Here is a 16,206-nt window from a genome sequence, read left to right on the forward strand (position 1 = left end):
TGTCGACCCGTTCAAAGAAAGAAGTACGGAGTACAGGAAAGGCAAAACGGAAACGAAATCGCAGCCAGGCGCCCCCTCCTTGGTCAAGCTCGAAATCACCTGTCTTCCTCCTTTCTCGTCACACTGCTCGCTGTGCTACAATCAGCATGACACAACGACAGGTGAAACATCAGCCACTGCTGAAGACGCGACAATGCTATAGATACGTCACATATGCAATGTTATAATTCCGGCTTCGTGCGAGGTATCATATCACGCAAACATTGACTCGCATTTCCGTACTCCGTATCTGGGCACTTTTTTCAGGCCAAGCCCCAAGTAGCGATTTCACTGCATGCCATCCAACCCGACTCTGGTTTTGAATTGTGGGAAGATGCTTGTAAGAAAATAACCCAATTTCCAACAATCGCATGGGGCGGATGGTTTAGTGGTATAATACTCCCTTAGCAAGTTTCCGTCTACGGTACTGATCTGGGAGTGGTCCGGGGTTCGATTCCCCGTTCGTCCAAACAAGGTGGTATCAAGTCCACTGTTATACCTCAATTTTTGGGTTCTTTTTTGGTTTAATTTCCAGATGCTGCGTGGGCTAGTTACGGTTCCCTGGCCCAGTACGGCGAAAATACAGTGTTACTACTCCGTAGATGCCCTTGATCTGGCCCTTTTTTGTATTTTTTATTATTTCATAATTTGATTAAAAGAATTAATAATTAATTTCCAGATGCACTCATTTATTTATTTACCCGTCAGCCACCAAGTAGACGGGCCACCTAGTTGCCAATGGGTATTTATTCACCTTTTCGCCAAGTCAGGGCCAGTTGCTCTCGGGACTCCGGAGGACTCAAACGTGTCAGAGAGCTCTCGCATACTGACGCCCAGCGCACTTGTCGACATTACGCCATTACACATGTAGGCTCAGTTAATACTTGAACTAGAACATCATGATATTTTGCCGCGAGCAGACTAGCGACATTGTCGCAATATTTTACCCAAGGCGTGTGCATGTGTGTGCCGTATGCTGCGTTGATTTAGGACGCTGCCACAATGGCGTGACTTTTCACGTCTCCATCTGACACAGTTTGTCTTTCGTTGCTTTTTTTGTTCCGGTTCAACGTGTTTGCCATGTGACTAATGCACAACGCCGTCATTTCCCTTTTGTACTAGTATGATGTTGAACTACGTACTCCGTAGTGACATCTATTGCATGGGCCATGTCTCATCCAAGACCCGTGTTTGTCTCTTCACCGCCCAATAAGCCTCTTCATTTGTCTTCACCGGGCTTTGGACTCTTGCTCCGGCTTCTTGTCGACCCCTTGCCCACGATTTTCTCAGCCCACTTCCATGATGACGGGCTGAGCCGCCCTTGCGTCCCGTCCTTTGTCGGCTGCGTAGGCTGGTGCCTCTGGTTACCAACCTTTGCGTCCTCATGGGTTTCGATATCGCTCTCGTTTTCACTGTCCACCCAGTCTCGATCACTCCATGTCATGGAGTCGGCTCGATCCGACGACCCGAGACGAGGAGGTAACGAGAGATCGCCGTCTGGCTTCTTGCGCAATTCGGGGACCTCGTCCAGTGCTTCTCGCGCCTCTCGCGCCTCGTTGGTTTCACCGCCGTCTGGCTCTTCCGATGGGCCAGGGCTGCCCACGCCTTCCTGGCCAAGTTGGTCCAACCGTTTAACTTCCCGACCATCAGCATCCGGCGACCGGTGAGATGCAAACGCCCGCTCTACGTTTGGTTCCTCGTCATCTCGCATCCGCGCAGCCTCCGAGTCACTGAAGTGTGCGTCCACCAAATGCTTCACGACAGGCCAGCCGTGAGCATTAGCAAACATGCGGCGCACAATAATGTTGTTGTGTGCGTCCGGTTCTAGCTTGACCAGCACTTTTCGCCAAGAAAGGTCACGATGATAGCCTCTGGCAATCTTTTCTTCTACCCGCATGCTCGAACCGTCTACTACTTCGGCCGGATGTTTGTCTGGGTTGGTGTGGACAGTGTCGTCATAGTCCTTTGCCGACTCCATGGAATCTGCATGGTTAATTGAAGGGTAAGGTGACGGTGAATCGCTCGACTGCTGCGGCATTGCAGACATCTTCCCGGGCGTCCTACGACGGACAAGGGTCGACTGCCGCTTTTTCATGGGGGGAGGGGGTATATCACTTGGATGGTATACCCGGTCGTGGAAAATGGTTCTGGGACGCTTGGATGGATCAAGCAGGTATTCTGTGGTGGGCAGGCTAGGGTTGAGAAGATCGCCGGCGGATTCGAAAAATGTCGTTTTGGGCGGTGCAGTCATCCCATCCACATCCTCTTCCATCTCATGCCCCGTTGTTGCTTTGCCGGGTTTCCGGTCGCTTGTATCCGTGATGCTCGAGTTGGGGGTGTCAGAGTCGTTGATCGGTATTGTCTGGCCGCGGCGCAAAATCTTCTTTTGTTTCGCAGAGGTTACTTGGGGCTTGGGAGGCTCATTGCTCTTGAAGAAATTGAAGAAGCCGGCCAAAGGCGAGAGGTGAGCAGCATCACCACCAGTGTCGGAGGGGAGATTGTCGTCTCCATTGAATGGTCGAGGCACAGAGCGGATGCTTGCTCTGTCATCCTCGTCTATGGCATCGTCTGACGGCTGCGGAACCTGGCGCATGCTCCCCCTTGGTGTGCTTGTCCCAGAGTCACTTTGCTGTGTTTGCTCATCTGAGGGGAGTCTATGCTTTTGCCGCGGGGACAGGATGCTTGTGCCGGTCAACTCTGCCCATCCGAACCCAACAACAGTTTCTACCAAGCCGGCGTCTCGCCGAGCCTTTTCGACACGACCGAGACCTTGCCAATCCAAAAATAACAAACAACTGGTGCGAAGGGGCACGATGCCATCATTGACAACATTGGAATAGACAGTTCGGTTTCTGAACTTTTTGAGGGCTGCATGTGCAGGGCCAGTGGGCAAAATGCGCAACAAGGGTTTCGACTCGGCTTGTGATTCGCCATATACCTTTTTGTGTGCAGACTCGCCAAGATTGCTTACAAGGGCTCCCCATCCACTTCGAGCAATGGTTGGAGCCCTCCAGGTGAGACCAAGGTCTTGGCCTGTTCGCCCGACTAGACCAAAATCGAGGGCAAATTTGACGTACAGAGGATTCTCATTACTCAAACCGAGGAATGGCGACGCCAATGAGATAAAGTTGATTGGTTGAATGAGATTGAAGAAGTCGGGAGAGTGCTTTTGAATATATGCAATAGCATACGTCTGGATAAGACCACCAAGCGAATGCCCAACGAAGCTGATGCTTGTTATCCTGTAATGTCTGCAATAACTGTCGTGCTTAGCTTTCGCAGCATCGGCTTGTATCGTGCTATGCTTATGCGCCGGCTTTAAATCAGGAGAGTTTTGATGCTGGTGGCTGTGGTCGCCTCTCATAGCCTCGGCGAGGCCTTCAAATGCCCCTTTACCAATAGGAAGAAAAGGTTGGTCGGGATATGTCATGGAGAGAACGTACCTTGACAGTCTTTTGCCAAGGTACTTGATGCCCTTTTCAGTTTTGGTAGCGTTTCCGGGGTACCCGCGCACAATTACCTCTTCGTCGTCGTCGTCATCGTCGTCGCCGCCGCCGCCGCCTCCGCCTTCGCCCTTTTTCGTGTCTTCGGATTTCGACTCGGTAATAGCTTCCTTCTCAGCTGCCTTTTCCTTTGCCCGCCTAGCCTTCGCATCTATCCGTGCCTGTTTAGCAGCAACGTCAATGCTCTCCTTAATGTATAACATGTCGGCTCCTAGGTTACTGTGTAACCCATGGGTTAAAATAACCAGGTGGACTTTTTTTTTCTTCCGCTCTCCTATTCGACATGATTTGCACTCGTTGGTTCCTGGATCGCCCGTCTTAACCGTACTTTGTACAGGCTTGTCTGCACCTGCAGCTTCGACTCTTTTTTCGCACACATCGTCCCAGCCGGGAAGTCTTGGAGTATTCCAGAGCGCAGCTGTATCCTCCACTTTTAGGTGGACTGCGCGAGAGAAGACACCTTTGAGCTGCGCAGAATGGTGCCCGTCCTTGGCTCCAATGCTCTGCTGGTAGTCACTGACACGGCCGGGCTGAGGTACCGCGCTTGCATTACCAACAATAGGCAATGTCTGGCTCAGGTTTAACGATTTGTAGTCCCGCGCCACCACGACCTCGAACCCCACGGCGGCCGAGGTCGAGAAAATGACCTGTGAGGCAACTTCAATGATCCAGCTAGCGCATTCGTCGTCGTGCTCAGAACTTTTGCCGAACCCGCCATGCCGCCCGGCACCAGCAGTTTGACGAATATCGTCTGGAACGACTAGTTCGCACTCCCACAAGCCTCCTGCTTTGAGCATAGGTTCAAACTCGGGGACTCCATAACGGCGGGGATTGGGATACTTCTCATTTGGGTTATAGTTGGACGGGTAAGCCGAGACGGAGAGCGTATACGGGCCGTGGACAAATGCAGCGCGCAAGGCAATAGTGGAAGTATTTCGGATCCGAAGGTAGAGTTTCTCGGGTGACGGCAGGATTCGGTCCTGCGACGGAGTGTACGTGACGGTGTATCGGACGACTTCGCCAATCTTGACGCTGCCGACCTGATGCAGGAGGAGCATAATGATATGGTGGCCCTGGTCTTGCGACGGCCAACTTTGAGCTCGCACAGGCAATTATTGAGACGTAGATTCGAGCTTCGGCGTGGCAAAGTATGAGGAAGAAAGGTCGTGTCGTACAGGAACTGAGGGAGAATGGGTTTCAAGCGCACGCGAGCATCATAGACAGCACGTGGTCACCCTTGAGGATGCCGATGTCAGAGCACCAGCAGCTACGGCATGTGCAGCACCGGCGGGCGCTAGCTGTCCAGGGATTTGGAGAGGAGAAGGGGGTTCTAGCACAGGCCCTTCATGGCGCGAGAAGTTTTGGAAGCGAGATGCGAGCGTGACATGGAGGGAAGATGAAGGTGTAATGAGAAGAGTGGTGGGAGGATGACATGTGCTGCCCGCCTGGTGCGAATGACGGACTACGGCTGCGGGTGTGGAATAGGAGGTGGACCGTTGCTGGAAGTGGGCCCGGCCGACCCTCGCGGGCTTCACGCACCAGACATTTCCTCTTGAGCTGGCAGGCGGGACTCCGGAGAGAATGGCAAGTGCGAAGAGGCAGCCGATCCCGCTGCACCCGAAGAGGACTAGCCGCCCAGGGCCTGGGCCATACGGGATCTCGGATGCACGGAGGAGCATCTGCGCGTTTCAATCTCAACCGCCGTCGTCATCCATTTGGAAAAACAAATATCGAGCGTACATACGTGCTACCGAGCAAGGAGCACAGCCAAAAACCGACCAATCCGTCCGCCCCCCCAAGTTACTCTGTATTCACGCCAATGCGCCGTCGAGTGGCCCCTTGTTACACAACCCACCTCATTTTCCAGTCCAACCAACTTGAGAACCTGACAACTCCCCCCCCCCGTCCGCCATCGAGGCCCTGGCACCATCGGTGCGCTGCTTTCTGGCTCCGCATGTCCCGTCATCTCGCACATACTATCGGCTGTGCGTACGCAGTACGGGGTGCATGAATATCGTCCTGTCTAACCGGGCCGTAGTCTTGGCAGCCGTGGTCAGAGACATGCATGCATCTAATTAATATAATCGTAACATAGGCACCTGTCAGGTCCATCGTCGTTCAAGGCTGAGGGGAACATGGCTTCCTCCGTAGACATAACCATCACCGGCAAGCGGCCACGCCACTCACTGACTGACCCACCGACTGACCGACTCACTCACACTCAAATACAGAATCCTCAGCTGTGCTACAAGCCTGTCAGGTCAAAGACGCTGCACGAAATGAAAATGAAGAAAAGAAAAGGAAAAACTCATTCAAAAAGTTCAAAAAGTTCTAGAATACACATCATAGACTCGTGAGAGCAACATCTTAAGCATGTCCAACCGTTGACTCCCCATCCGGAATCCCAGGCTCAACAAATGTCCTCCACTGCGAAACCCGATTCTTCCCCCGTCCCGTGCCATTCAACCCGGCCAAATCGCTCGACTTGGGTCTGCTGTCCCTGTCTCTGCGCCAATGACTTCGCGGTGGAGAATGGACCCTTGCCTCGTCTTCGTAATCCCTCGACATGCGCCGCCCAACGACTCTCTCTGCCCGCGGAGTATACGGCGACATATTGTACGTTTCCGCCTCGACCGTATGGTGCCGCAGCGTGAGGGGCGGGATAGGAGCCGCAGGTACTGGTGGAGGAGGCACGCTCCTGCCCACTGGGCATATTGGGCCTGCTGCCGGAGGAGATCCAAAGCCGGATCGGGTTTCTGATAGACGATCTGCTAGTCGTCGTTCTTGAGAGGTTTCTAAACGGCCCCGTGAGCGCCGAGTATCACCGTACTCAGGTCTGTCGTGTACTGCTGTCGTTTGTGCTTGGGGCCTGTAGTGTCCGCCACGTCTGTAATTCTCATTCATATAATGCCCTGCTGCGTTTCCAATCCCATGGATGTCTCCCAAGCCACCCATCATACTGTAACTGTGCTTTTCGTCGTAATCATCCGTATACTGCAATTGACGAGCAAGGTCGGCGTCGAACGACTCTTGCTGTCGTCGCATGTGCATTTCCTCCTGGTACGTCCTTGGTCTTCGACGAACTGGCATCATCATAGGAGGAGGTTCTGTATGCCCTCGTAATTCGGTCGGTGCAGGCGGACCGTTGCCTTGAAATATGTCGCCCAGGTCGCCTCTGATGCCAGGAATCGGAATATTCATATCATTCAAGAAGTCGGCGCGGCGATCATCATCGTTGAACCAGGGACAATCGCAGTTTTTCCATTTTATGCCGCAAATCATGCAGAACTCAGCACCGCATCGACTATACATTGTCAGCAAAAGTTTCATCTCCCCTAAAGGAGGAGGCTCGCGGAGAAGTGGACTGACCAGGTCATATGATTACAACCCTCTTTCAGCTCTACCAAAGTCTTGCACCTGTAGCACCTCTTCCACCCTTCTTCTTTGGCCTGGGCAAGAATATCCGCTGTCTCTGGATCGTTCGGACACGAAGTAGCTCCATGCCATCGGGTGTTGCATGCGCAACATACCTTGGTTCTGCACCTACTACACCTTCCTACTTTGCGGCCGTCCTCGCGCTTAATATTAGACGGCTTGATCCATTCTCCGCATTTTCGGGACGGACAGTAAACTCGATTGTTGGTTGAGTATTCGGCGAATTTACGATTCCAAGTTTTCTTGAAGGCATGATCGAAAAGCCGTTCAACATGCTTTAAAGGAATATGGTCAGTCGTGCAGCATCGAGGAGGCATGTGTTGCGGATCGGTGATGGAAAGCCTAAAGATGCGTTCAAGGCATGAACGGCACATGTAATGTCCGCATCTCAGCTTGGAGGCTCTGGATGTTGACACGTCGCCCATACATATGACACAATCAACACTGCGCTTTCAGTTATTTCCGTTCGTCGTATTTCGCGTGACGTCGGTATGGTGAAAAACTTACCGTTTCCTTGGCGCCTTTGCCTCCCTCAAGTGCTTGTCCGGACTCTCCTGTCGCACAGTCTGCGCCCCGAATATACTCCCGATGATGCTAGAAGGACCGCCCGATACCGATCCAGCCCTACTCCGGCTGTATCTTCGAGTCTTCGGCTGCTCAAGCTGAATAACCTCAGCGGATCGGTGACGTCTATGCACTAGCGGCCTGCCACAAAAATGATTAGAACCCGAGCAACACAGTTCTCCATAACTTGAAACATACCTGTTGGACGAAATCGGCGGCCGCGAATCTTCAATCACATCAGGAACGTGATAAACTCCCCCGCGACGAGACGAAACACTGCGATCAGGTGTCCTTGATGACGCATGGGCTGCGGAGCCACCCTCACTAGCAGCATAGTACCTCCGCGACCCGCCATCCTCGTCCACATACGGCTTCCTCCTTCTCCTACGATATCTCCTATCCGAAGACGACTCGATATACTCATCTCGGCTCGACTGACCACGCTCTCTGTACCTCGCCGGCTCCTCCTCGGGCTCCTCAACAACCTCTATATGATCACAATCATAATCATCATCTCCATACGCAAGGCCGCTTGTGGCTGAGGAACGCGCCAAGTATTCTGCTCCCCCCCTCGTCCTTCCATATCCCGGAGACACATCCCTTGCCGAATGCCTCCTCACAAGCGGTACCTCATACCGGTCATCTGGAGCGAGACAATTAACAGGTCTTCGATACGCGGCATCTGTTGCAGACCTTGTTAAACCGATTACAGGCACTGGCGCTGGGGGAGGGGGCATGATTGAGGAGGCAGAAGCAGCAGCAAAGTACTCGTTTGGCTCCGGGCTCCTTAAACTTGGATAGCGTCGTCGTCGAGATGTCGTCCTACGCGTGGGGCTATGTACCCCGTCGTCAAAAGCATGGGGCGGCGAATCGGGCGACTGGTCAGGCTTCGCTCTCAGGTCCAGAATGCCGTCGTCGTACCGTCTTGCTCGAGGGGGGATATGATCGCCATCCACATCATCTAAGCGCGAAGACCGCCTCATTCTCCAAACAGGCCTGGCGGTTGGTTTGTTGGGTTTTTTTAGGCCGTTAAGAAAGTTCTCCTTGTTGGCTTCGGGCAACCACGGGCTGAATAGCTGAATATCCCACCACCACCACCACCCCGGCGCGATATGTCGATTGATTATGCACGCACTTTCCCCTCTGCCTGCTCTGGTTGGTTTGCGGTCGAGCAGGCGTAAGAATCAAAAAAAAAGAAAATAAAAATGAAGTAAAATAAATGCGAAGTACGAGCGAATAGACAAGCAGCCCTGTGCGGCGGCGAACCAGTCGGGGGTTGTCTTGCCTGCATCAACCTACTGCAGCACACGTCGTTGATTGGGGTTGGGCAGGGCGTGTGGTGCATTATAAGGCTTTGCCGAGCAGGAAATCCGCAGGGGAATGCGTCCAAGTGAGAATAAAGAACACGAGCAATACTACCGCATGCAAGCTTTGACTTTTGGTGGTGTTGCGTCGGGCCGCCACGCTATGATGTCTTCGGGTCTGAATAATGATGGATCAGAGAGCCCCCCTCAGCATTTGAACCTCTGGAAGGCGCCTTTTTCCACCTGGCCGTCCGTCAGGCAGTTCGTCCAACACTCCGCCCAACACCCGGGAAACACCAACAAGACTGGTGATGAGGCGAGATGGCCCGACCCTGAACAAAAGGTGGTATGTTCAATTGAGCAACCCGCCGGCCGTGAGGGGTGACAGTGTGCCCTGACAAGTTGGGTCAAGTGCTCAGCGTGGATGGCTGCCCAGGCGTCTTGGGGTAGCGGTTGGTGCCCGCAACGGTCGATGAGTAAAACCGGAGGAGAAGGCCACACAAAGACAAGGAACTTTTAGGCATGAACAAGACTGAGTTCACGCTCCAGCCGCCAGTGTCACCAGCGTCAACTGTGTGACCAGCCAGCCGATTTTTAAAAAAAAAAAAAAAAAAAAAATGTGATGAGGCCCTGCCTCTGGCGCTTTCCCCGTGCACTTGGTGGATGCTCCTTCCGCCAGACGGAACAAAAGGCGGGTGGTTGGTGGTTGGCCATCTGGGAGCTTCCTCCTCTCAGCCAAACGTGCGACGACGTCACGGCTCCATTGCTGAGCTGGCAAAGCTGTGAAACCTAACCCAAAAATTCCCTCGCTCCTCAGAAAAGTCTGACGAGGCAGAAGGGAAAAAAAAAAAACACGGCCAGAATATCCCTCAGTCAGGCCATGCACACTCAGTAGGCTTCCCCAGCGGCGGAGTCAGCGGCAGTCATTCGTCGATTCCCTACCCCTTCGGCACGGGCTGCGCTCCGTGACCTGACCCCGAGCTTGTGAGCCCGGAGACATCGTTGTTCACGTGGACCAGCAATAGGAAACCGATGACCCTGGCCCTGACCTGAGCATCTGGACGTGAAGTGGGGGCCACGGCCCGGGCCTCGGGTGGGTCCAAGGGACGGACTGGTTCGCTGCATTTGATGCAACGGAACTGCGGCCGGACACTTGACTGACACACGTCGTGACTGAAGAAAGGTTGCGACTGTATTTTCGCACACGGACGGGGGGGGTTCGGACTGTGAATGTGGATGGTACCCGCTTCGATGAATATCGAAACTTCATCTGCGAGTGGCTACTTCATATCCGCCGGCTGACACAGAGTACTGCAGAAACCTTGGTGACGGTGGCGGTCACACTTGTACGCTGACACACTACTTCATCTCCTTCTACGCAGCTGAATTTCACAACGCCATCATCGATCCGACTCCAATGCCAGACTATTCTACACAAGTTTTGCTCTCGGATTCATGCCGAAGAAACCGACGCCGATTCCGATGATAATTCCTCCCAAGCGGTGCCCATCAGCAACACCCCGCCCGCACAATTACTGGTAGAACCCTTGTATGCAAGCCCCTTGAAGAACTGTATTCCGCTTGCACTGCCTCTTCGTGAGAAGTTTCCGTGTTCTCGGTCAGGGACCACCACCCATTGGGCTTCGTATTCTACAACCTGATAGCGAGCCCGATCTCTTCCCTGACCGACGAGTAAAACGACGGAGTGGGCGAAGACGGCAATGGCAGTATCCTTAATCCTTCGCTACTGATCAACTTGGTGGCTTCATCGATCGGGACACGTCCAGCCTCGGAAATATTGACACGTCAAACTGTAACAATTCGCTGTGAAGACGACATTTGCTAATGGAAACTCTCCCACGTACAACTCAGAATAGGCTACCACGACGTATTCTACCAGAACGAAGACCCGACTCACTGCCAAAAGGCACTTCTGGCCGGCTCACCGGTCTCCTGTGTAACCATTCTTCTCGCCGACGGAAACCTTAGCACATGCACAAATCCGTAAGCAAAGTGACATGAAGACAGGTCCCAGGGGTTGAAAGCCCCGCATTTTTTCAATTGACTGCAAGCCATTACTTTATTGTCCGGGGCTAATGGCCCGGCGTTGTGACAACACAAACCGTGGCTCCCGTACCCGGGCCATACTGACTGCCAGCCTCAAACTTGGTGCCAGGGATGCATAATTCTGCACCCCCGTGATAACTTCACTGATAAGGTCGTCCAATGCTTTCATGATGAGGTACAATCGTGAGAAGTATGTCAAGCAATGACGGCGACATGGATGAGCCCATTAATAGAAGCGTTTGGGCCATCATAGACAAAGTACCTTGCCATATATAGGACATCTGTCCAGCGTGACTACACATTTAGTTAGCATCATCGACATACCTCCCACTTAGACATAAGTCAAGGGCGGCTAGCTTACTGCTCCATAATGTGTTCCAACTGCCGCACTGATGCTTCCAAGCACTTGTGGCAACAACCCCGAACCGCCGGGTCTAAGACCGCTTGCTCGTTTTCCAGTACAGCCAAAATATAAGGGCGATAGATAATAGTTTTACAAGCATAGAAGCGTAAACGCAGGACCGCTTGGATCGGGTCATGCAACATTGTGCGAGAGAAAGGAAACTGCAGTGAAGGCGGCAGGCCTTCATACCACTGGGTTAATTGGTAGTCCAGCTCTGCCACAACGGGTTCCGGACTTGTCGTTGATGCCACAGAATCTTTGGAATATATGAGCTGGTTCGCTCGGTTAAGGAGTCTTCGCAAAGCAATCTCGGCGAGGAAGTACCATAGATCATCATGCCCAATCTGTTCCTGTCCCTGCTCCTCGCCCTCAAAACCGCCTGGCAGTCCAACGTTCTTCTCGAACTGCACTATTCCGAAATGCGGTAAATCCAGTTCTGCAAGTACATCGCTCTCAAGTAAAAGCGTGTTCCAGTATGTTCTTTCCACCAGTTCCCGCTGCCGTTGTGAAATCCTGTGAGGGGCCATTAGGGGAAGTTGCGGCTTGGTGCTCGTCGTGCAAAGCAAGTTCCAAGCCTCCAGAGGCCGAACCAGGTAAAATAGATACGCCGCCGCAAGCAAATGACATTGCGCCGCGAGGACATTCTTGGTCGTTATCATGCTAGGAAGCAGCGACCAGGCAGCAGTAAATATTGCAATCCCGCCGGCTCTTCATGAGGCGCAATATGGGATATACTTCCTCGGAGGCTTGCGTTGCCAAGTGCTAGCACTAGTAGCGCGATACAACTCTCGGGGCCTTCCCGAAAGCCGTTCGACAAAGCCGTTCTGTATTGACTTCGCCATGTATATGGATTAACATAAGCATACCATGTATTGACTCTGTCAAAATATGCTTGAATGTATGCTTGTGTGTTTGAAAGGTCAACACACGGTGTTTTTGTTAGCGTGTGTAGAGGTCCTCGATCCATCTCGAGTTGCAACAGGATTTGAGGTTCGTACGGAGTAGAGACGAGGTCACGAATGAGAGGCCATTGAAGCAGGTGCATGCTTGCATTCGTATGGCATTTTAACATCGTTGAGATGTTTGTTCCAGTAGGCACTCTACTCTACCCCATGTGCCCAGACCGCCATTGGGAATGGTAGAGGCGGTATTTGAGGAGTTTGACAGAAGGGCTTGGTCGCCGCCACTGGCAGTCCCGTTACTAACTGATGGTGAACTTTGTGACAGGTGGAGGCCACTGGCCTGGTTCGTGACCAAGTTTATTTGCAGTAAATTCTCAATACGATTGAGTTGTTCGAGAATCAGCTTGTCACCAGCGTCCAGCTTGACACCAGGCTCGCGATAGACGCACTCGGCGCCCAATTCGGCGCACAGTTTGCATTTCGGTTTACTGCCGTCGCAACGTGACTTTCTGGACCGGCAGACTTCACACTGCCGCCAAAGGAAACCCATATAAGCATCTATGACAAAAAGACTTGACAGACGTGCAAGGGACTGCTTACTTACAGCAATAGCTGCTCTGCGCCGAGGATAATCAACAGTAGAATCACTTCATTTCCTCTTAGCGAAGACAATAATCCATCGCTATTCGCCAGCTGGAGAGGAGTGGCAGGCGCCTTATCTGAGAACTGAGATAGAAGGCGTGACCTCGCCATTGGGTTGTAGGCTTTGTCTCGGCTCGCACTCATGGTCTGGTTCCCCTTGAGACCAGCGGGAGACGTGTTTATTATAGTAGTCATCCCACCCTATGCGAGCGGCCGAGGAACAATCTAATATCCAAAAAGACGAGTATAGTATCTTGAGAAAGATGCAAAAGTGAGTGTGTATATAGACCGTTTTTAAGAAACACGGAGACCACATCGATACGATGCTGACGGATATGGGGCCCTCAGAAAGAACCGGAACCACTTCGAGCAGTGTTGACAATCGACATCTGTCGCCTCCGTGCTCGCTGGAGCATCGAGAGACTGATATCTACCGCCAATCCAACTCAGCAGAAACCCGAGATTCTCAGGGTGGACACGGCTTCATATCGAAGATGTCAGGAAATCGTGCTGACTGCCGTCCATGGTGCTGGCAGAAGCACGAGCTTGCTGTTGCTGACGAACGGTCGGCTCAAAGTTGACGCGAGCCGCAAACTACCAAGGTATGGAGAGTCAGCGGGGCTTTAAACTCGGGATGCTGGGCAATTTGTGTGGTTGCTCCTCTCCCAGATTTGCCTCTTTTATTAGGGACAATTGACAAACAGGTTGCGACGGGAAGTGGAGCTCTGGATCGACGAACTGCAGAAGAAGCCTAGAAACGGATTAAAAGCCCATCGAACGCAGGATTCGATGTTAAAACGGGTTGGCTTGAATGTCTCGGACCAATTCACAATGTAGAGAAAACTAAGCTTCAACGGCTGTTCCGTTGTCGCTCTTGGCTCGATCAAGATTTTGGGAGGAAGACCAGACCATGGTGGGGTTTTATGGGGTGACAGTCCGTGCCAGTTCACGAGCAGATCAGGATGTGTGGGGATTCAAATGCCCCAGCGCTAAGGAGGTTTTTCGTCGACGTTAAACGAGCCAGGCCACACCAAGCACACTATTGTGTGTAGGAGTTGCCGGGGCGTCTCTGTCGCTTGGTATTCCTGTGCTGAGCGGAAGGTTTCGGAAGGTTTGGTTGGTGCTATCATTGGGCGTTGTACGGAGTACGGTGCTTCTGGTCAAGAGTCCAGACCAGGAAATGGCGGGACTCCAATTCATGGTGCGAGGGCCAGCATCTGCCACTTACACTACCATGGCCCGGCGGCCTCGCTGCTGCTGAGTGGCACGTTGGAAAGGGTTGATTAGGCGACTGGTTCGCAAGAGATGAGTTGGAGAGGAACTATCTGGATGCAATTGCTCGACGATCTTGAGACGACGATGCCCTAGACAACCCAAGTGGCGGAGGCGGCGTCTAGAAGGAGAAGGAGCAGCCCATGATGCGTGCGACCTAATCACCGCAACAGGAGGCGGCCTCAGCAGACCGGCTCCGACGAAAAGGAAGGGGCAAGCACCCAATGTTGTCGACTCGAACTCGAACGAGCATCATGCAGCAGAACCGGAAGATCACCAGGGGCAGGCAGAATCTCGAAATACTTCGTTACTAGCTTGAGCCTTGCGGAGTTCAGAACCAACCCAGCATGCCGCTGTGTCGAGGGAGAGATTCGATCCCTATCGCACGCATGCTAGACGGGCTACCCCCCGTCCCTGACACGAATGGATTATTAGCACGCCAAAACGGAGATGTTCGTCATCAACGTCAATCAGAACACCCGGCCCTGTGGCAGACGCGAGATGGACGGACACTTCGCGCATAGATGTGTACCTGATGACAATGTATATATAATTGTTCGATATATACGTACGACCTATGTACAGCAGCCGTAAAAGAAGGTCTACTCGTTGAAAATAACCGAAGTTATCTCCCCCGCAACGTCAGCATAGCCCACAAAGTCGCCCAACTTGCCGCTCTCCGGGTCGCGCTGGATAAGAACAACCCGCGCATCCTTCTGCTGGCCAACCGCCACCAGGGTACCAGCCTTGTTCGTGGAAAACTGACGAGGGTAACGGCCACCACAGGGAGCCTCCTGGATGAGTGAGAGGCTACCTGTCTTGCCATTGATGAGGAAGTTGATGAGCGGATCCGAGGTGATGTTGGCACTGTTCTCGGGGTCAAAGTTGGGGATGGAGAAGGTATTGTCACCGCGGGAGGAAACAATCAGAAACTTGGCATCAGGCTACCCATATAACGCGTCCATTAGTAAAGATTTATTTTATTTCATTCTGTTTTGCTCTGCCCTTTTTTTTTATTCTTTTTACTGTCCCCTTTATACAGGAGCATAGTGGATTCGGACAGACTCACAGACACGAGTATCTCGGCGGCAGAGACTGTTTTGGAGACAGGTTTGCCCGCACCATGCGAATCAATGTTGAAGAGTTTTTTGAACTTGATACCGCCAGCAGGGTAGGTGACCTCATAGCCGATGATGGTGTTCGCGAGCTCGGTGACCAGATACATGAAGGTCTTGCCGTCGCGGACTGCGAAGGCGACGTGGCGAGGACCGCTGCCGGCCTTGACGACGATGGGAGGAAGGGCTGTCACTTTGAGAGAGTTGGCGGTGACGGCGTAGACGTAGACTTTGTCGGCGCCCAGGTCGGGGACGAGGATGTAATTTCTGGTAGGATCCAACAGGGTTTGGTGAGGGTGAGGAGCGTTTTGTCTGTCGGCGACGGGCCCAGGCTTGTCCATGTGGTATTGTTGTGATTGCACAAGTGTCAGGTTGGAAGGGTTGGAGACGTCCCAAGTGGTCAAGGCACCGGCACCACTGCCAATGAACGAACATGTTAGTTTTCTAGTCCCTCCCGAGAGCTTGCTTTGTCTTTGGTATTGAACATGTCCCACGACGTACTAGTGGGCGACGGCCAAGGCACTCCCATTTTGCCCATACAATGCACCACTGACGGGGCCACCCAAGGTAACAGCCTTGTCCAACGTGGTCAAAGTCCCATCAGAATTCGTCTTGAACGACGCCAGCGAGCCCTTGTGGGAAGGGAGGGCCTCATCGATACAGAACAGCGTCGACCGGGCATGGTCAAGCGTCAACCACGAAGGACTGCCCGCGCACCCGTCCGTCGAGGAGAGGGCCTTGAGCGCGGGAACGTTGCCTGCGGCGCCACAGGAAGGCGAGCTGTCAGGGTTCAGGTCAAGAGTGGTGACTTTGCCGCTGTACGACGAGACGTATAGCACATTCGCGGCGGCATGAGCAGCCGTCAGCAGCATCGAGGAGGTGAGCGCCGTGTTGAGCATCGTGACTGTAGGCCGAGTGTCTAGTTTGAATCTATTCAATAGAGGCCAGCAGAGCCCTTAA

At 52.9% G+C, this 16,206-nt stretch overlaps 6 protein-coding genes and 1 non-coding gene across 7 annotated transcripts; 1 reads left to right on the plus strand and 6 right to left on the minus strand.

Annotated features, from left to right (window-relative positions):
* The first annotated feature begins 413 nt into the window (after positions 1-413).
* On the plus strand, positions 414-508 carry J3458_001917. Its single transcript has one exon. It is a non-coding gene; the product is annotated as a tRNA-Ala (tRNA).
* Positions 509-1,258: 750 nt separating this feature from the next.
* J3458_001918 (uncharacterized protein) lies at positions 1,259-4,600 on the minus strand (the record flags this gene model as incomplete). The annotated part of the gene is made up of 1 exon (XM_066116994.1): positions 1,259-4,600. The coding sequence occupies one exon, from the start codon at positions 4,598-4,600 to the stop codon at positions 1,259-1,261; it is 3,342 nt and encodes a 1,113-aa protein (XP_065978882.1).
* Positions 4,601-5,909: 1,309 nt separating this feature from the next.
* Positions 5,910-8,524, minus strand: J3458_001919 (uncharacterized protein; the record flags this gene model as incomplete). The annotated part of the gene is made up of 4 exons (XM_066116995.1): positions 5,910-6,846; positions 6,912-7,421; positions 7,485-7,682; positions 7,740-8,524. The coding sequence occupies 4 exons, from the start codon at positions 8,522-8,524 to the stop codon at positions 5,910-5,912; spliced, it is 2,430 nt and encodes an 809-aa protein (XP_065978883.1).
* Positions 8,525-11,269: 2,745 nt separating this feature from the next.
* Positions 11,270-11,974, minus strand: J3458_001920 (uncharacterized protein; the record flags this gene model as incomplete). The annotated part of the gene is made up of 1 exon (XM_066116996.1): positions 11,270-11,974. One exon carries the CDS (start codon positions 11,972-11,974, stop codon positions 11,270-11,272), a length of 705 nt encoding a protein of 234 aa, XP_065978884.1.
* Positions 11,975-12,380: 406 nt separating this feature from the next.
* Positions 12,381-13,752, minus strand: J3458_001921 (uncharacterized protein; the record flags this gene model as incomplete). The annotated part of the gene is made up of 3 exons (XM_066116997.1): positions 13,599-13,752; positions 12,822-13,453; positions 12,381-12,705 (listed from the first exon to the last, which is right to left on the minus strand). Exons 2-3 carry the CDS (start codon positions 13,052-13,054, stop codon positions 12,381-12,383), a joined length of 558 nt encoding a protein of 185 aa, XP_065978885.1. The 5' UTR covers positions 13,055-13,453; positions 13,599-13,752.
* A 138-nt stretch (positions 13,753-13,890) lies between these two features.
* Positions 13,891-15,744, minus strand: J3458_001922 (uncharacterized protein). Its single transcript, XM_007815208.2, has 2 exons — positions 15,201-15,744; positions 13,891-15,075 (listed from the first exon to the last, which is right to left on the minus strand). The coding sequence occupies exons 1-2, from the start codon at positions 15,585-15,587 to the stop codon at positions 14,734-14,736; spliced, it is 729 nt and encodes a 242-aa protein (XP_007813399.2). The 5' UTR covers positions 15,588-15,744; the 3' UTR covers positions 13,891-14,733.
* A 2-nt stretch (positions 15,745-15,746) lies between these two features.
* Positions 15,747-16,145, minus strand: J3458_001923 (uncharacterized protein; the record flags this gene model as incomplete). Its single annotated transcript, XM_066116998.1, has 1 exon — positions 15,747-16,145. One exon carries the CDS (start codon positions 16,143-16,145, stop codon positions 15,747-15,749), a length of 399 nt encoding a protein of 132 aa, XP_065978886.1.
* Between the last annotated feature and the right edge of the window lie 61 nt (positions 16,146-16,206).

The sequence above is a fragment of the Metarhizium acridum genome, assembly GCF_019434415.1.
Source record: "Metarhizium acridum strain ARSEF 324 chromosome Unknown scaffold_1, whole genome shotgun sequence".
NCBI lineage: Eukaryota > Fungi > Ascomycota > Sordariomycetes > Hypocreales > Clavicipitaceae > Metarhizium > Metarhizium acridum.

Excerpts from the sequence above, each read along its gene's own strand:
- J3458_001922 (XM_007815208.2), bottom strand. The coding sequence starts at position 15,587 with ATGGACAAGCCTGGGCCCGTCGCCGACAGACAAAACGCTCCTCACCCT. Across the intron at positions 15,076-15,200 it reads CCGCCGAGATACTCGTGTCT|CCTGATGCCAAGTTTCTGAT; the intron begins GTGAGTCTGTCC and ends TTATATGGGTAG.